General features: G+C 62.0%; 1 protein-coding gene across 1 annotated transcript in view; it reads right to left on the reverse strand.

Moving 5' to 3' along the window:
* Nucleotides 1–2,368: 2,368 nt before the first annotated feature.
* KCNH2 (potassium voltage-gated channel subfamily H member 2) overlaps nucleotides 2,369–19,577 on the reverse strand; it is a 32,013-nt gene continuing 14,804 nt past the window's right edge. The window contains 15 exon segments of the mRNA XM_049642112.1: nucleotides 2,369–2,586; nucleotides 2,588–2,617; nucleotides 3,914–4,091; nucleotides 4,398–4,584; nucleotides 4,659–4,737; nucleotides 4,740–4,933; nucleotides 5,532–5,631; nucleotides 5,909–6,102; nucleotides 7,236–7,488; nucleotides 7,931–8,130; nucleotides 8,428–8,815; nucleotides 9,288–9,716; nucleotides 14,086–14,297; nucleotides 14,860–15,303; nucleotides 16,391–16,555. Coding sequence (XP_049498069.1) covers nucleotides 2,467–2,586; nucleotides 2,588–2,617; nucleotides 3,914–4,091; nucleotides 4,398–4,584; nucleotides 4,659–4,737; nucleotides 4,740–4,933; nucleotides 5,532–5,631; nucleotides 5,909–6,102; nucleotides 7,236–7,488; nucleotides 7,931–8,130; nucleotides 8,428–8,815; nucleotides 9,288–9,716; nucleotides 14,086–14,297; nucleotides 14,860–15,303; nucleotides 16,391–16,555 — 3,173 coding nt within the window. The 3' untranslated portion in view covers nucleotides 2,369–2,466.

The following is a 19,577-nucleotide window of genomic DNA, read 5'->3' on the forward strand; positions in this document are numbered from 1 at the left end:
CTCCCTCTGAGGGTTAAATGACGCAGGTTCCGAGCACCTAGCTGCAGCTATGCAGGCGAACTGATCCAGTAATTAAAGCCGCGGTCACTGTTGTCTTCCACCCACCCTCAGCAGGTGGCTCTCGGCAAGGACCTGGCCCAGGGCATCCTGACCACACTGGCCGCTCTCCCGCTACAGACTGAGCGGACTGACCCCTGGGACACCCATGGGAGTCCATCTCAGGCAAGAACCAGAGTCCACACTGGGCCAGTGACCGGCTGTGGGGGCTGCTATGGTGCCGCAGAGGGATGGCCGGCATCCACCTGATACAAAGCCTAGAGAGTGCAGGCAAAGGTTTCTTCTCCTTCCCCACCAGGTGCCAACCAACACCAGGCCCTGACTCACTGGGGTGGCCCCCAGCCCCTCCCCCAGCCTCCCCCAGCCCCTACGCTTGTGGGCAGAGTAGTATGAACTGTGGCTGAGTCCCACGAGTATACTCTAAGGCCAAGGGCGGACAGTAACAAGGATGGAGCGAGCATCAGACGGCAGGCACTTGGCCCAGGTCACACAGGCCCAGCGTGCCAGGTGCACTGAGCTGTCTGTATTTTACTTCTCCCCGCCAGCCTCACGGTCACCTCTGCCTGTGTCTGCCTCTGCCCTGTGCTGAGGGGCTCTGCTCACCACCTCCCCCACTACATCACATACATCAACCCCCAGGAAGTCATGTGTGTGAGCTCCCAAGTCACAAGCATATGCGGCAATCCTGGGAGGGGAGCCAGGGCCCTGGTGCAGAATCACGCGGACAGGAGAAATTCTCTCCCTTCTCTCCTACCTGCTCTGGGCATAGCAAGAACTCTCAAGAGAGCAGGGTCTCCCGCCCCATCCGAGGCATGCGCCGTGAGAATAGCCACATTTGATTTCAAACCAAGGTTGGGGCGCCTGAGCAGCTCAGTCAGCGGGCATCCGACTCCTGATTTCGGCTCAGGTCCTGATCTCATGGTTCGTGGGATCGAGCCCCATGCCCGGCTCTGTGCTGACAGCTCAGGGCCTGCTTGGGATTCTCTCTCCCTCTCTCTCTCTGCCCTACCCCCCACCCCCGCCTCTCTCTCAAAATAAACGTTTTTTTTAAAAGGCGAGGTTAACAAGCCCACTTCAAAGGGTCAGGGGTTGTGGGGATTAAGTGGGAAACTGCTCTGCCAGCTCTGGAGGCCTTGGGCAGCACTAGCTGGCCGCTGCCCATTGGCTCCTCCTGCTGGTCAGCAGGTGCCCTGCCACGGTCACTGCCAGCCACCGCTCCAGGGGGCTGTGCGTCCTCACAAGACCTGCACACGCAGGCACACACAAGGGCACAACCCTTCCCTGGCCCCAGGATGTAGATTCTGACTTATTCCCCCAGTAACGAGAATGAGCCACCCAAAATCTCCCACTCTCTCTAGGCATTAACTCTGTGATCGAAGATCACAGGTGCTCAAGAGATCATAGTGACCGAGGCCCATCTGCAGCCAGACACCTGAGGAGCTCTGGTCGAGACTGAGAAAACCAGTGTGCCCAGAGTCAGGTCACCGTGGGGGCCCAACTGTACAGAGCCCAAGTGAGTCTGGGTTAAGGTCAAGGTAAGGCCAAGTCAGGGGGTTGGGGTACATGGGCCAGAATTAACCAACACAGCCCCAGGTTAGGGTCAGTGTGGGCTGGGTTCATGAAGTGTATAAGGGGACAAGCCAGTGTATGATCAGCTCTGGGAGCCAGTATGCCACCCAGCGAAACACGACCCTGAGGGCCTGGACCCAGTCTTGGCATCCCATTAGGACTGCCTCTCTATTCACAACACTCCAGGCAGTGCTTGGCTATGGGGAACCCAGGCCCACAAGGAGTCTGGAGGCCTTGGAGATGCCCCACGGCAGACCCCAGGGAACACCTCTTCTGCGCACCCCCAGGTATCAGGGCAGCTCCTGCAGACCCTGCCCACGCAGACAGATATGCCCAGAGTCCCACGGAGCCCGGCGCATGCGCGCATGTGTGAATGTGAACGCACGCTACAGCGGGCCCAGGGCCGCACGGTCCAGCACCCTGGAGCCTCCTCAGGATAATTATTTATTATTCATAGTCATCAGCATCTTCATTAATTATTCATATGATCCTTAATTATTATCCTTAACAATAAGAGCAGTAAATAGCAGAAAAGTCCTTGAGGTGCCTAAGGCCCAGGGCCGGGTGCCTCCGGGCAGTTAGACCAGCTAATGCCCCCAGGGCAGTGGGGAGACCACAGACCCCCGTCCACTGCCCGGCCCTGTCCCTGCCCCTGCCCCTCCTATGGGGGCCCAGGGGACTGCAGGAAGAGATGGGCCCAAGGGCTGGGGGAGGGGGCTGTGCCTTCATGTTCCTCTCCCCTTTCTTGGCCAGGGCCTCCCGGGCAGGGCCTCTGAGGGGAGGGGCCCAGGCAGTGCGCTGAACCCTGGGTGAGCCACGTGTCCACAATGGGCAGCCCCACTAACTGCCCGGGTCTGAGCCATGTCTGTGCAGGGGCTGGGAGGTGAGGGCCCCCAGCTGGCCCGGCAGGGAGAGGCGTCGAGTGGGGCCATCTTGGGGGAGCTCTGGGGTCCCCGGGGGGGAGCTCCTCCAACGCCATGAACTGGGAAACCTGCAGAGAGAACACAGTGTGAGCAGACGAGGAGCCTGTGGAAGGGGAGTGAGGGGACGGAGGGGGCTTTTGGGTGAATAGAGAGGAGGGTCAAACGACAGAGAGCATCAGGAGAATTCAGTGACAGAGGACTGGAGAACAGAAGAGGGCTCAACGGGACAAGGACAAGGGCTGAGCCACACAGAGCGGGACTTGGAGCACAACAGGCAAGCGCTGAGGTTGAAAGAAGAGAAATGCACTCGCAGTGGGCAGGAGCCAAAGCTGGCAGCAGGGAGCCCTGGGAGTGGCCGCTGACACAGGGGGAGCCCAAGGCTGCAGCCACTCCCCTCTTCCCCCCAGGGAACATCGCAGACGAATCCAAACCCAATCCAGAATAAGGGGCCCCGAGTTGGGACAGGAAAAGAAACAAGGCTCCTTCCTCCAATCTAGAAGGAACTCAGGGACCTAGAAGCAGAGGCAGGCTGGCGGCCAGGCCCCGGAAGGCCAGAGAGAGTGCCAGGGCAGGCGGGAGGGGTTTGTGGATGCTGACGAGTGTGCTGTGAGAGCTCCGCGGGGGAGGCCGTGAAGGGAGACTGGCACATTTGCTGACGTGGGCCCTGGTGTCTGCAAACAGGAGCAGGCAGCATATGGGAGGGGGAGCGGATGCCAGAGGAAGGGGGGAGCAGATCCCAGGCCACCTCTGGGAGCCAGAAGAACCCCCTTCTTGGGGCCCAGACGCAGCTGTCTTGTCAGGGGCCGGGAGCACACATGTCCACTCAGGAGAGGACGAAGGGCAACAGAGGCTCACTCCCGCGGGAGGGGAGAGATGCGGGCCAGAAGCGCCACCTTGGGGCTCGGCCAAGGCCCTCGAGACAACCCTGCAGAGTGGCTACTGTGAGAGCCACGGGTGAGCAGCGGAGCCAGAGCCGAGCAGCGGCCGGTCACGGCAGGGACCCCGTGCCAGGGGTAGACTGGCACGCAGCACCCACCACCAGGCCTCGGAGACCCCTCCTGGCCATGACACAGGCCCCCTGAGTAGATCTAGCTGTTTAGGTGACCCCTCTCAGCCCGCTGGTTTCCTTTGTCCTGCTGTTTGGGGGCTTTGGTTTGGGGGCTCTCCTGCCTCGCCCTGTGTCTGCAGCTCCCGAGGCAGTCCTCCTCCAAAAGTCCAGTCCAGGACGAGGGCAGAAACGGGGGTGGGAGGAAGCTGAGGCCCCGCGTTTCAGGAAAAGGACTGCAAAGCAGGTTTGAGTGGGCCAGGGGCAGAAAAGGCAGGGGCTGGGGTGCCTTGGGCAGGCAGAGGGCTCTGGAACTTACCTGAGAAAGCGAGTCCAGGGTGAGGGTGGGGATGGGGCTGACGGGCAGCAGAGAGGAGGTGGAGGGGGGGCCGGGCCCCGGGGTGGTCACAGCACTGTAAGCAGGTGGGACCAGCGTCATCTGCCTCTGCAGCAGCTGCAGGACACTGGCCATGTCTGCACTCAGCCGGGTCTCCAGCCTGGGGCAAGAAGGAGGAGGATGCTCTGGCTCTCGGGGATGTGGAGACACCGGGTGATTTCGGAACCACCTTACGGACCAGCCAGCTGGTCCACCCCAGGCTCCCTCTCCATTCTGTGTGTGCAGTCCCTCTCTCAGCACTGAACGGGAAGAGGGGGTCAGGGTGTGGCCCACACAGACAAGCCCACACGGAGCAGACACCTTCCTTTCAGGCTATAATACTACCAGAAACCCACAGATCTCACGCGCCCGAACCCACACACACACACGCAGGCCCCGCCCCCTCGACACACAGAGCCGCCCTCACCTGTTGAGCTGCCTCTGAAGGGCATCCAGCCTGCTCTCCACGTCGCCCCGGGGCCGCCGGCTGGGGCTGGACAGGGGGATGTTCAGGAGGCTGGGGGTGGGGGCAGGGCAGCGAGGCAGCTCCTGGTACTGGCGGCCCCGACTGTCCCCCCAGAAGCTGAAGATGTTGGACACTCCTGAGAAGGCGCCTGGAGCCAGAGAACTGGGTTGAGGCCAGGTCAGATGCCAGGCCCCACCCACCTGAGCCGGGCCCTCACCCTACCTGACAGCGGGTTACAAGTGTCACTGCTCTTCTCCCCTTCCTCCGTCAGCGGCTCCCCACCCGGCGGCTCTCCGGGGGGGCCTGGGGCTGGAGAAGGGGCACCAGGCGGAGGGGGCTGGAGCTGCGGCCTGGGCCCTCATCCTCACTGCTCTCAGGGCTGGAGGGGCCGCTGGATGGGCTCTCCCCCCACGGTCCCCCTGGCCGGCCCCGGCTACTCGGCCCTGCCCCCGCCCGGCCCGGCCCCAAGGCCGACACCTCCCCTGGCTGTTCCGGGTCTGTGGGAAACAGAGAACGGGCCTCAGAGAAGGCAGGAGGCACGGAAGGGGAGAGGAGGGGAGGGGACCGAGTAGGCCTGGGGGTGGGCTGGCTGCGCCAGGACGTCCTGGTTTGTCCCCGGTTGTTTCCTCCTCTCTTCTTACCCCCGGCCCCCTCCAACCCCACCCCCCCACCACCACCACCCACGCTCAAGCGGAATGAGAACCCCCGGGGGGCAGGACCAGGTCGACTCAGACAGTTGACTGCTGGGCGGGGCTCTCTGGGACCCCCTGCGCTGGCCCCCTCGCCCTCCTTTGTCTTTCTCTTCTGCCCTCATGAGTTCAAGGCAGCGCCAAGCCGCCAGCCGCTTGAGGCCCAAAGCAGCTTAGGTCGGCACCCAGGAGGGTGGAAGAGGGCTTCCCGGAGGAGGTGCCAGTTCAAGTGGGCATTAAAGGGAAGTGGACAGCGTTTGGGCAGTAGGGGCGAGAGAATGGGGAACACTGAAGGTAGGGGCACGAGAGTCTTCAGAGCTACGCGCAGTTACCGCCCGCCCCCACGCCCCGCCCCCCCCCCCTGGACCCTGCGCCCCACCCCCCCCCCGCCCCGCCCCCGCCTCACCCTTGTCGGTGCGCCGGCGGAAGGACAGCTTGCGCCTGCGTTGCCTGTTGAAGCCGCCCTCCAGCTCCGCGCTGCCGGGAGACCCAGGGATCATGTTGGTCTAGAACCAAAAGCGGTGTCAGGGCCCTTCCGCGCCCACCTGCCCTGCCAGGGTCAGCCCCAACCCCCTCGTTAACGTAGAGAACGTGGAGCCCGGAGCACCCGCCGTGAGGAAGCTTTCCCCGCACAGATGCTCTGCTCCACCAAGAGAGCTGAGGCCGGGCCTTTGACCTCCTCCAGCTCCGATACCGTTAGACAGGCAGGGAAACAGGCCCAGCGAGGTCACCCCAGTCGGGGGCAGCCACCAGGGTACAGCCTCCTCAGGGCAGCCCACTCACGTCCCGCAGGTTGAAGGTGATTTCCAGGCTGGACCAGAAGTGGTCCGAGAACTCGGGGTACATGTCCAGCACCTCCAGTAGGTCATCCCGGTGGATCTTGTGCAGGTCGCAGTAGGTGAGGGCCCGCACGTCCCCATTGGACTTGCCGGGCCGAGCATACAGGTTTAAAGGCTCTCCAAAGATGTCATTCTTCCCTGTAGGAGGACACCAAGAGTAGGGTCTCAGCCCCTGCGCAGCAGTACAGGGAAAAGGCATGTGTCTTCCCGGCATTCTCAGCCTGGGCTGGGGGCTGGAGGCTCGGGGCCTCCCCTTGGGCTGGCCACCCACCCACCAGCCCCAGCCCCCAGAGCCAGGGAGGCACTAGCCAGCCCCATCTCCCCGCTGCTCCCCAAAGCAGGATTTGTTCAGCATGGCCATCAGTGCCGTGGGGGCATAGAGGGCTTGGACCTCCTTGCCTTCCAACAACTGGAACCGGCCAGCGGGACCAGCCTGGATACACCCCTCTCTGCCCATGGCCCTGGCTTCCTTGGGTTCTAAGTCCACTTTTACCCCCCTCCAAACCCTATGCCCCAAACACCATCCTGGCCAATCACTGCACCCTCATAAACAGGGCCCTTCAAGCTATAGGTCATAACACGGCAGCGAAACAAGACCAGCATTTTTGTTTACCAAAAGAAAATAGGATAGCAAAGCTGATCACAGCACAGAAGACACCAGAATGTATCACACGCACTAAAGCTAAGTGTTACATAGTGAAACTTGGGTTGTCGTTGTGTTCGGGCTGTTTGTGGAGTGAGCATAGGTGTTGACTGAACTGAGAAATAAAAATCTAAAATGGCCCCCTGTGATGCATCTGCCCTGAGGCACATGGCCAAGGGAAGGACAGGCAGAGGACAGGAAGCCCCCTGCCCAGGCACAGCTGGGAGGGAAAGAGGGGTGAGACTCCCTTTGCTTTGAAGATGGTGAGGGCTGGGCTGGGCTGGGCTGTATCACCTGAGGCCGCAGGGAACTGAGTAAATTTCCTTAGTAAAATCAGATGCATAACCTCCCTCCACTGCCCACTTTGGAGTATCTGGATTTGGTCCTGCTTTCAGGAAGCAAGAGCATCGCTGCCTGTGGGGAGAGCCTGTAGGGAACAGAGTCTAAGAACCCTCAGAGTTCAGCAGCCCCGCCCCACGTGGGGCTCCTCTCCACTGCCCCCCCGTGGAGGGTCTAAGCTCAGGTGAATTACTTGCAGGCAGGAGTGGGTCCACGGCCCCAACAACTGTGTCCTGAGAGCTCTCCAGGCCTCCACCTAGCACCCGGTCCCCCGCACCTAGCCCCGTACCCAGGATGGCCACGACAACGTCGCCCCGCAGGATCTCAATGGAGCCCCGGGAGATGAAGTAGAGGGCGGTGAGCAGGTCCCCAGCATGCACCAGCGTGTCCCCTGGCGGTGCATGTGTCGTCTTGAACTTCATGGCCAGGGCCCTCAGGCAGCCCTTGGTGGCCGCTCGGAAAGGCTTGCAGTGCTGTAGCAGCGAGCGGTTCAGGTGCAGACAGATGTCTGCCTGCAGGCACTCGGGGAAGCCTTTCAGCACCTGGGGGCGTTGGGCTGGCTCAGCACGCTGTCTTCAGGCACCGCACCCCCCACCCCGAGACCCTGAGAGGAGCATCAGAGAGTCCACCCCTTCTAGCTGGGCGCCCTCGCTCGCCCTCCGGGAAGGATGCTTCCCTGCTCTCAGCCTCCATTCTCTAGTGTCAAGTGTAGAGACCAGCTCCTGCCTGGGGCCGTTGTAAGGATTAAATGCTTTGCCTGTACGGAAGGGCCTGGTTGGGCCCGCCCCACAGTGAGAGTTCTCCCAGTACACGAGCTCCGCTATCAAAAGCAGAACGTACTTCTCAGGGTCCTTCTAGGCACTAGCACCGTGACCGCCTGAACCAAAGAACGTGACGCCGTCAGACGTGCTCACTGCATCCAGGGAAGTCTCACTGTGACCCTGCTCCCTCCAGCCCACCACCAGCGAAGCCGAGCGGCCTCACCGCGTTCATATCGATGCCGTTGGTGTAGGACCAGGCGTGCTGGAAATACTCCTCGAGACGCTGGCGGAGGGGGTTGGGGATTTGGTGGAAGCGGATGAACTCCCGCACCCGTAGCATCTGAGTGTGGTAGCGGGCAGTGCCGGAGTACAGCCGCTGGATGATGGCTGACACGTTGCCGAAGATGCTGGCGTACATGAGGGCTGGGGGCGGGGGTGAGTGGGGACGTCAGCATCCGAGGGACCCCGCCCGCCCCTGCACCGGGTCGACGACACACGCAGTCACATCTCAGTGGAAGCACGCACGAGAGACGCACAAACACAGAAGCCCAGGTCCCCGTGCCCTTGGGCTCTGCCTTGAGTCTCCGCCTGGTGTCCCAGCCCCCACACATGCTCTGCTGGTGGTCTCAGGGCTTCCCCCCCCCCCCCCCCCCCCCCGCTCTGGCCCATCTCGGGCTCTTCCCAGACTCCGGGCCGCCCCGCCCCCGAGGGTACACTCACAGCCAATGAGCATGACACAGATGGAGAAGATCTTCTCCGAGTTGGTGTTGGGGGAGACGTTGCCGAAGCCCACGCTGGTGAGGCTGCTGAAGGTGAAGTAGAGGGCCGTGACGTACTTGTCCTTGATGGAGGGGCCTCCCAGGCCGCTGCTGTTGTAGGGCTTGCCGATCTGGTCGCCCAGGTTGTGCAGCCAGCCGATGCGGGAGTCCACGTGTGGCTGCTCCATGTTGCCGATGGCGTACCAGATGCAGGCCAGCCAGTGCGCAATGAGCGCGAAAGTGCACATGAGCAGGAAGAGCACGGCTGCCCCGTACTCCGAGTAGCGGTCCAGCTTCCTCGCCACACGCACCAGCCGCAGCAGCCGCGCCGTCTTCAGCAGCCCGATCAGCTGCGGGGTGGGGGACAGACGTTCAGCGTGGGAACAGGTGAGGAGGGAGGGGGCACCGGAAGTCAAATCCCCAAAGACTTCCTCCCAGGACCTCCTAATGACGGAAGCTCGCATTCCCTAAGCCCGGCACAGAGTCCCGTTAATCTTTGTCCTAGCTTTGTGACAAAAGGGCTCATCTTTGTGACAGAGGGGCTCACGGTCCCCCCGGTGAGAATGGGGCTCTGGAAGATACAACACCCACCCTTAGGCGCCAGCCTAGAACCCCCACGAGTTCCCAGGCCACTTCTGTGTGATTAGAACATGGCGGCCTCTTTGGATGGACAAAGACAAAAAGGCGGCCTCTCTGGCCCTCTGCCTGGGGAGTGGCTCACCTGGAGAGGGACAGTGGCCAAGGGGCAGCTGCCCCCTGTACCCCCTCACCTTCTCTCCTTTTCCAGGTGCCCTCCCGGCCTCGGCCTCCCTGCCAGCTCACCTCCTCAGAGCCAGAGCCAAAGATGAGCAGGTCGAAGGGGATGGCGGCCACCATGTCGATGAGGAACCAGCCCTTGAAGTAGTGGACGGCAATGCGGCCGGGATGGCTGACCACCTCCTCATTGGCATTCACGTACGTGGTGCGGAAGTTGATGAGGATGTCCACGATGAACATGATGTCCACAATGAAGTCCACCACGGCCAGTGGCTGGCAGGCGTAGCCACAGTCAGGGGCCGTGGAGCCCTCTTCCGTCTCCTTCAGCAGGAAGGCGGCCGAGTAAGGTGTGAAGACGGCCGTGTAGATAACCAGCAGCAGGATGAGCCAGTCCCACACGGCCTTGAAGGGGCTGTAGTGCAGGATGGTCCAGCGGTGGATCCGCGGCGCCTGCAGCTTATACTCTGGCAGCACATCAGCCCCCAGGGACAGGACCTGGACCGGTAGGGAGGGTGGGAGGGCAGAGGTGAGGAGATGATGTCCCACTGGAGTCCGGGGCAGGGGAGGGCGTGAGATCTCCAGGGTGGGAGCAGATGACATCTCTGCTGGGCCTCCAGGGAAGAGACCAAGCAGGGTAAGGGGGAAAGCCGACAAGCTTCAGTCGGAATGCCCATCCCTTGGCCAAGTGGCCACAGTCAGTGACCACCTCGTGACCCAGGGGCTCCACTTCCCCACGGGGCACGTGGACCTGCTGTCTGGATACCTGAATTCGGAGCACCATGCAGTGATACCCAGACGTGCTACTCCCCACCAGCTATGCGCACCCATAGCTATGGTTAGAACTCTACCGCGTGACCTTGCCCACTGCCCCCAGACACCACATATACAACACACACACACGCATGCACGCACGCACGCATGCACCACTCCCCAGACCCAGGGCAGCCCTCAAGTTCTGCCTTCCCACACACCTACAAAGGCCCACGGAAGACCTAACCCAGCCATACTCATGCCCACGTGTACACAGACCGACACGCACACAGGCAAATGTTCAGAAGTGTCACACCCAGTCCTGCACAGGCTCACCTCACATCCTGCCCTCTCAGAGGCAGGCCTGCCATCCACACCAGGTGGCAGCAGCCGTGTCGTTCTCTTCCCAAGCCAAACTAGGAAGGACTGAGGCCAGCCTTCCCACAATGGGCCAGGAGCCTGTCTGTCCCCCGTTGCCCCCTCCTGCCCCCGAGAATCCTCTCTTACAGACATCCGACTCAACCCAAGAGTCCCCCCACTAGGCCCTCCAGCCTTAGCCCTGCCAACCCTAGGGAGCCAAACCCAAGGCCTCAGCCAGCCCCTTTAGAACCAAGGTTACTGGCCCTGTTCCAAGAAGCACTGAGTGCCGGGGCCCCACATCCTCAGGCCTCTGGACTGGGGACAGTTGGGGTGGATGGAACCCCCAAAGATTCCCATTCATACTCAAGCTAGGGATCCCCTGGACCCACCATCACCAGATGGGCTGTTTGGAGACCATCTCCTTAGAGGAAGTAACTGGAAGGTAAGATGGGCCATGGTTAGGGGTTTGGCCACCCTAAAGTAGATATGGGCAGCTCCAGAGATGTATGATGTGGGCAGGGGGGAGCAGCTGGGGGCTGGGGGACGGGAAGAAGCATGTGTCTCGCCCTGCCTTCAGCCCTAGCTGCTTTGCTCCTTAAGGCAGACAGCATGAAGCAGTGGCCTTTCACTGGTCACATGAGGTTTGAAAAAATGGAACCAGCCAGGGCTCCCACAGACAACGGGCGGAAGAAGGTGCCTGCCCCTGGATGGGGCTCATCCCCAAGCCTCAGAGGCCAACAGCAGTGACCCTACCCCCACCCCAGAGTCCACACATAGCAAGGCCCAGTTCACAACAACACACACACGGGGCAAGCCTGGGACTCACGGCCTGGACCCACACCTTACAGGGGCCTGGCCTTGCTCTGCAACCACCAGCTTACCATACGGCCTTGGGCCAGGCATGTAACCCCCCTTGACTCGTGGTCCCACAGAATACTGACGCTTATTTAAGCCAAATCCCGGGTCCTCACCTGTGGGTGGGCTTCTTCCCACCCACACCTGCTCCCCTGCTGGGAGGAGCCCAGGAGCCAAAGCAGAGTCAGGTGCAGGTGGTGGGTGGGATTCTCAGCCTCACTCCTAAGCCGCCTCCCACTGCCCTGAGCCTGCTCCAGGCTGACAGAAGCCCCTGGGAGCAGAGAGGTGACTCCCAGGAGGTGCCTACAGAATCATCAACCTGGGGGAAGACAGCACAGCCACCAGCACCCCAGGCTGCCAGGGAAGAGGTGATCCAGATGGTTGAGTTCCGGTTGCCCTCACTGCCATCCAGTGGCCTCTGACCCCCACCCTCCTCAGACCCTTGAAGCAGCCCAAGCCTCCCTCCCCCACCTCAAGGCCCACCCCGGCACACAGTGGGGAGCATTAGAGCCCCAGGGCCAGGCCGCGCCGGCCAGCCCTCTCACTGTCCCACCGTGCTCCTCTCCTCCTCCTCCCCTTTCGCCCACCATCATCGTCTCTGGGCACCCATCTCATTCCTCTTCCTCTCCTCCTTTTGCATTTGGAGTCAGGACTGTGGGCCAGGGAAGCCATGGCAGAGGGAAAGCCCTGGCAAGAGAAGCACTGTCCACCAGGGCGCAGCCGGTCTGGAGGAGAGCGAGCAAGGGGCCAGCGGTGGGCTGAGCAGAGCAGCAGCCCCCACGGCTCCCCCGAACCGTCCTGCTTCTCAGAAGCCCTCTTCCGGCCCAGCCCCGGAGCCAGAGCCTTCCAGGCCGCACCCAAATTGCCACCTCGCCACCGCCTGCCTCAGTGCCCCAGCCCAGGGAAGGAGGGGGAGTGGCTGGGGGGGGGGGGGGAGGGTCACCTACCTCCTGGGCCACCAGGCTGGAGATGCGCACGGCCCGCCTCACCCGGCCTTTCTGGGCCCTGGGCTGCAGAGCCCCTGTCCCGCTCACCTTCCCTGCTGGGGCCGCCATGGAGGACTTGGCTCCCCCCAGCCTGCCTGCTCTGGAGCCCGAGGGCCTGGCCAGCGCCCCACCTGCGCCCCAGCAGCAGTCCCAGCCCAGGCTGCGCCCCAGAGGCTGGCGGCCTGGCGCCCAGGGCCGTCTCTGGCATGAAGCCAGGGTCGCTGGGGCTGGGCCCCGGGGCTGGGGTCACCCTGGCAGTGAGTGTGGACAGCAGCCTGCCTGGCTCGGGCCGCCCATGGCCCCCCGGTGCGGGGCCCCCCGCTGCCAACGTGCTGCGCCCTGCCTGCCCGCCAGCCCAGCAGCAGCTCCGCGGTCGGAACCTCGGCTCCTCGGCCGGCCCCTCCTCCCAGGCCCCCACCCCCACCCCCGCCACACTGGGCTCCCCCGCCCTGCCTGGGCTGGCCAGCGGCCCCCTCCCCCACGGCCCGATCAGGGCTCCTGCTGCAGCCGCTCCCGCAGCCCGCGCCCCTCCCCCTCCCCCCGGCAGCCAGGCCTGTCACCGCAGATTAATGGTCTCCCCGACACCCCTGCCCCTCCCGTCCAGTGCCCAGCCAGCCAGACTCAGACCGACACCCAGAGATGGAGAGACCGCCCGGTGACAGGCAAAGCCAAGAACACACACACGCACGCTGCCACATATAGACCAAAAGCACAGACCACAACACGACAGGCACAGGCTGCGGGCGCGGGCACAGGAGCAGGGCAGACAACCGGGGCTCCAGGTGGGAACAAGAGGCAGAGGCAGGAGGGGGAGAGGGGCAGGCAACCAGATATGGGGCCTGGGGTGAGGGGGAACATTCTGGAGTCAAGGCCAAGGGGCTGGAGACCTGGCAGGGACCCAGAGAGCCAGAGGCAGCGGGAGCAGGGCCAGGAGGAGGGCCGAGGAGGCTGGCAGCGACAACAGCGGGCGAAAGGGGGCAGCTCCCTCTCTCGGGCCAACTCAAGGAGCTGCCGAGGAAGGCGCAGGAGGGGGCAACAGAGACTGGGGCTCAGCAGGTGCGGCCCAGGAGCCCCCACCATCCCGGGCTCGTCACCTACTGCAGGCATCCCCACTCAGGACCCTCTCCCCCACCCCACCCCCAAGGCCAGAATATGAAGGAGTCGGCACGGACTGGGCGGTGGGGGGTGGTGCCAGCAACCTTGCTACCGGGGGACCAGGAGACCAGGCTGGTCCTGCCACCGGACGGTCTTGGGCAGTGCCCCCAAAGGCTGGTGGTCTTCTCTGGGACTTAATCCCTCTGTATCAGGGCACCCACCATCATACCCTCCCCTCTCCTGTCCCGTGGTTTGGGGACAGGGATGCATACCTCCAAGCCGTTCAAGCCCTAGCACAGGACCCCCCACCTCCATCTAGCTTATCACGTCGGCCTAGAAGAATCAAGACCCCTGACCTTGACCTCCGTGGCCGCTTCTCATTTGAAGTCTCTTGTAAGTTTGCCCCTAGCCCACCCCATACCTCCTTCACCACACCCAGTGAGCAGACCCCATCGCGTCCCTATGGCTGCCTTCTCCAGCCCACCTTGTCTCAACTGCCTTGTCCTTCCCGTGCCCCATCAACCTGTTCTCTGTATCTGCCTCTCTCTTTTCCCTTCCTCTCTCTTTTCCTCCCCTTCTTTCCCCTCCCCTCTTCTCCCCTCCTCTCCCCTGAAGTCTCTCTTCCTCAGGACCTCTCAGACTTGTCTCTCACCCCAGCTCTGCAATCCCCCACCCCCACCCCCAGCCAGGGGGTCTGCCCACCCTCCAGAGGCCCTCACCGACCAGGCCCCTCCACCACCCCCCTTTGACCACAGCCCACTCCCACCCCCTCCAAGCTCCTCCAGGGTGAGAGGAGAGCCAGGGAGCTAGGCACGTACCTGGGTGACCTTCTCAGTGACATTGTGGGTCCTCTCCTTTATCTTGGGTGCTATGATCTCCCGGTCACTGGTGGGCGAAGCCAAGAAGGGGTCCCCCTTGAGGTCCACAAAGTTGAGGGTGATTTGGGGAATCTTGCTAATGGTACGGTAGCGCACGAGGTCGGAATCTGACGTGGAGTTAAGCAGGCCGCTGCGCAGGGGGTGCATGGCCCCTGGAGTGGAGGGGAGAGCCAGGTCAGGGTGGCAGGCAGGGGTGCATGGCCCCCGGAGTGGAGGGGAGAGCCGGGTCAGGGTGGCAGGCCGGGTGTGGACTAGGCCGTGGGGTACAGTGAGTCAGTGACGCCAACTCAGGAGACAGGCAGTCACTGAGAACAAGGCCAGAGTCCTTGCCACTGTAAGGAAGCATGCCATGGCACAGCAGTGAGGTGATGGAGGAAGATGGTCCTCCGTAAACGTCTGTTCAGTGGGCCCTGGGCACCCGCCCAAGGGCCAGATGGTAGCTGGGACCCAGAGGCCTCTCCTGCCCTTCACACTCCCCATGGCCACCCCTGCTCCGGGCCATCCTGGGAGAGCGAGCTCCACCAGCCAGCAAAGGCTCTGCCAGTGGAAGAATGTAATGGGATGAATGGACATTTAATGGAGTAAAAGGCCACTTAATGGGATTAAGTAAGTGCTTAATGGGATTTCCATCTCCCAGGCGCACAGGACCAGGCTGAGAGGGAGGAAGCTGAGGGCCCCGAACGGGGCAGGCCCGGCGGGTGCTGCGGCCCTCACCGGTGCTGGCGTGGCGCGGCGGCGGGGGCAGCCCGGCGCGCATGGCCTCGATGTCGTCAGCGGAGGAGGCGCGGCGCACGCTGGCGCAGCTCTCCCGGGAGCGCGTCCGGGCCAGGCTGCAGCTGGAGCCGGAGGCGTCGGGGTTGAGGCTGTGCGCCCGGGGTGAGGGGTGCGTGTCGGGCGCACAGGCAGGCGGTGAGCTGGGGCCCACCAGCGCGCGCCGCTCCTCCGCTGGCCCCAGCCCTGCCACGTGGTTGTCCATGGCCGTCACCTCGTCCAGGGCCAGCGACTCGCGGCTGGGCGCCGCCGGCGTCAGGTCCACGTCCACCACCACGGCCCCCGGGGCGCCCGCGCCGCCCCCGCCGCCGCCGGGCCGCACCGATGACTCCCGGGCCGTCAAGGCCAGCAGCGCGGGCAGCTTCAGGCGGAAGGTCTTGGCTCGGCCTGCGGGGAGAAGAGAGGCGGGTGGCCACGGGGGACGGGGGAGGGGGGGGTAGGGCAGCCGGGAGGCAGGGAGGCCTGGGAGCTGGCGCCACAGCCACCGAGGGGAGGGAGGCGGGGAGCCCCAGGCAGGCGGCACACCTTCACCCCCACTCCCGCTGCACAGAACTCAAGTCTCAAACAGCTTGCGGCATAGGATCTTATCTAAGGCTCTGACAATAATAAACTACCGTTTCTTGAGCCTCACAGGTCACAGTGGGCTCCACATACACTTTGCCTGACTCTCACAATGCCGGTGGGTATCATTATCCCCTGTTTAGACTTGAGGAAATTTAGGCATCCGTGAGTTGTGCAACTCACAAGTAAATGGCAGAGCCTGCATTTGCATGGAGGAGCGATGCCTTCCGGCCATGCCCCGCCATCCTGCAGACAGTACCTGCAGAACAGGTAAGGCCAGGGTTATTAACACTGCCTTCCCAGCGCTTGAGAAGCCAAGAGGTGGAATCTTTTGCCAGGGGGAAAAATTAAAATGAAACCCAAAAAGGACATCATGGAGAAGGGGGGGAGCCTTTGTGTTACGGGAGCATGAGGTGAGGCCTCTGTGTCTCCAGCCATGGTGAGCATTCCCTTCAAATCCTCAGTCAGCCAAGGCCAGAGCAGGGAGCTGGCCAGTCCAGGATCAAGGCCCAGGGGGCAGAAACAACACAGAGAGGGAGTTGAATCCCTGAGAGACAGGGCCCTTCTGATGAGCAGGAGAGCTGCTCCAAGATGGCCAAGGCCATGTGGGAAGGGTGAATCTCTCATTCCTGGGGCTGAAGAGAGGACCACTCCCAGGAGACGCTGTGGTAGGAACCCAAGCAGGTAAGGCTAGGAAACCAGGTACGTCCTGTCCCAAAGACCTGTGAATCTGGGCTCAGTCTGTCACCCCAGCCCTGTCTGTCCATCCTGAGCCAGATGGGCCTAGGCCAGATCCTTGGTGTTCTTTCCCCAACCTCTGAAAGGGGCACCCCAACACCACTTCCTGCAGAGCACTGACCTTGGGTAACCTCAAGGCCTCAGGAAAGGGACCTGAGAGTATGGTTACACTTACCCGGGGCCAACCAGCTGGTGGGGGGTCCACGGTGATTGGTGTCATGGGCCGGGGACCCCACCACGTCCTTTTCCATCACCACCTCGAAGTTGAGGATAAACATGATGACAGTTCCATCTTCATTCTTTACGGGCACCACGTCCACCAGGCACAGGAAGCAGCTCCCTGCAGAGTGGAGGACGTGGCCACTGTGACCCCAGGGCCCCTCAGGTGGGCACAGCAGAGCGGGACCCAAAGGGGCCAGTCCATGCCTCCCCCACGGCCCTCAGCCACATTTCCCGGCCCGTCCTCTCCAATGTCTCCTGCACCGACCCCTCCTTCTGCCCTGGGCCTGCCATCCTGAGCTCCCTCCCTCGATCTGTCCACTCCAGCTCACTGTTGCTTTTAAAAAAATTTTTTTAACATTTATTTATTTTTGAGAGACAGAGCGTGAGTGGGGAAGGCACAGTGAGAGAGGGGGACACAGAATCCGAAGCAGGCTCCAGGCTCTGAGCTGTCAGCACAGAGCCCCACGCGGGGCTCGAACCCATGAACCGTGAGATTACGACTCGAGCCGAAGTCGGACGCTTAACTGACTGAGCCACCCAGGCACCCCGTGCTTGCCTGCTCACCGCTTCCTGTGGAGCCCTCTCTCTGTCTCCCTCCCTATCCTCTCGATGTATCCTTGCCTTCCCTCGCCCAAGGCAGCCCAGCACAGCAGGTGAGCCCGCAGACTTCAGGCCCAGGATCTCTGCATCCAGCTTCCAGTTGTTTTGTTTTGTTTTGCTTTATCTTTAATTATGTAGCCTCCTTGTGCCTCATTTTCCTCACCTATGAAATGGGAATGATAGTAATTCCTTTCTCATGAGTTGTAAAGAGGAAGTAAGTCAACACGTGCCGAACACGGTGAGGGACTAACAGGTACTCTGACTCTGCTCTCCCTACATGAGTCCCCAAGTGCTATGCCGACCCACAAGCTGCGTTCACCAGTCGAGGGCAAGAGTTTCAAAACCATTACAGCAATGTGGGGTTCCCACAATGTCCACGCGTGTGATTTTGTAGTTCACAAAAGGGCTGGTCTATGACATGTAGACATAAAGGAAAGTAACCCTTTGGCAGAGAGTTGAGAAGCGTGGCCTCCAGACCTTTCCTCTCTGTCTCTCATTGTTCTCTCTGTCCCTTGACTTTTGTTTTCCCCTCCCAATCTCTGTCTCTCTGCCCACCAGAGCCCCTGCACCAGGTGAGGTCAGTGCACCAGGCCCAGTGTACCCAGTCCGCCTCTGCTCCTTGCCCAGGGCACCGCCCCTCACCTTTCTCTCTCTTCATTTCTGAGAGTGACCACTCTCAGCCTCTGAGGCCCAGCTCAGAACTCCCACCCACAGGAAGCGCTCCTGGATGAAACAGGAAGGCGTGTAAACACTCTGTTCCTCCTTCTTTATGGACCCAACAGGGACCAGACGCACGTTCCTCATCTTCCTCTCATTCTGGGCCAAACTTCTTTCCTTGCCTTGGCTCCCCCGTGATCATCTGTCTTCTCTGAACTGCAGGGGCCTACCTAACTCCCCACGGTTGGTGGTTGGTCGGTTGTCCCCTCTGAAGGGCCTAGCACCTAAAACAATGCACCAGAGAGCAGGCCCGGCAGCAGGTGTGAGGGATGGGGGAGTGCTGATGGTGAGGGTGAGGTCAGGAAGGAGGAGGGTGGAGAGGAAGTGTGGGTGGTGAACTGAGTCGAGGAAGAAGCCAACAAACTTGCCCCCCCACCCCCCCACCCCCCGCAGCCTCCAGACTTGGACTTGGGCTAGTGCTAGATGCCTGCCAACAAGGCCCTGAGGGCTGAGCCTCCAGCAGGCCAGGTACAAAGGGCCTGAGTCCTGGGAGATGCTCCCAGTGTGGGGAGGACTTGTTGGGGACAAGGCCGGGAGAGGGAGGCAGATCAGCACTCCTGACGCCATCCTCTGAAACCAACCGGAACAGGACAGCACTGGGATAAGGGGCGTTGGGGGGGGGGGAGAGCTGGGCCAGGGGAAGTGCTGACCAGGAATTCTCCACACCCCACCCCAAAGTCCTTCCACTCACCGCATCCTTGCCCTCACGGCTCAGCCTGGGAGACCTGAGCTGAGGGCTCTGTCTGGGTCTCCCTCCAGCAGCTGTCCCCTGACCCCTGGCCTCTGACATGGCCTGGCTGAAGCCCCACTGCGGTGTCATGAGCCGCAGGGGGGGCCGGGCCCAGCTGGAGACCGTTTGGCACCCAGGCAGCCCGGCTAGAGTTTATGCCCTAATATGGTGATGGCCGGCGGCCTGAACAGGGACTGGTCCTCATCAGGACTAAGGAGAGGCCAGAGACCAGGAAACCTGAGCCCTCAAGACCCCCAACACCCATCCCTGGGACCCCAGTAATCCAGGCCCCTGATTCTCGTTCCTCAGTTCCTCCGGGGACACTCGTCTCAGAGAAGTCCAAAGTCTGAAATGGAGATGAGCCCAACCCTTCGAGAATGGCCTGGGGATTCTGCCCCCAACACAGAGCCTCGGAGTCTGAACCCAAGGCCTCAATACCCCACTCCCACTCAGTTCAGGCTTCTCTGAAGAGAGGCAGCCAGAACTGCATGCTGTCACTCAGGTAGCCCAGGACTGTGGCATCCCAAATCGCCACCCCACCGCCTGCCGGGCCGCCAAAACTCCAGATAGAAGCCCCCTTGCAGTACAGAGCCGCTCCCCACTCTAGACAGACATCGACATGCAGAGCCCCCTTGGCCCTCTCCCTTGGTCGACATTCAAGGAATTTTTCCTTTCAAATAACCCTGTCAAAGCCCTGGTTATTCCAAAAATGTGAACTGGAGCCCTGCCTGAGGGCTGCAGGGATGAGGGTGAGGAGGGAGGCTCCAGCTGCTATTTTCAAGGGGACAGGGAAGGAAGGAAAGCTAGTGGCCCCAAGTCAGCCAGGGCTCTCTGAGGCTCTACTTTCCTCCCACCACCCTGCTGGGCTGGCTGGGTCTCCCACGGGCTGTCAGGCCGCCCATTCCCCAGCTCTTCTGCCAGATCTGCCAGCGATCCCCATCCCATCACTGGCTGGGATCATGGCGAGTGTGCGTCCCTCAGGGCAGCTGAAGCTCAGACAGGTCGAGGGCTGGGCCCAGGGACAGCCCGAGCAAATTGCAGCCTGTGGGTGGTGGGGCTCTGACCTTCACACAACTTCCCAGCAAAGAAATGC

This window comes from Panthera uncia, chromosome A2, assembly GCF_023721935.1.
Source record: "Panthera uncia isolate 11264 chromosome A2, Puncia_PCG_1.0, whole genome shotgun sequence".
Lineage (NCBI taxonomy): Eukaryota > Metazoa > Chordata > Mammalia > Carnivora > Felidae > Panthera > Panthera uncia.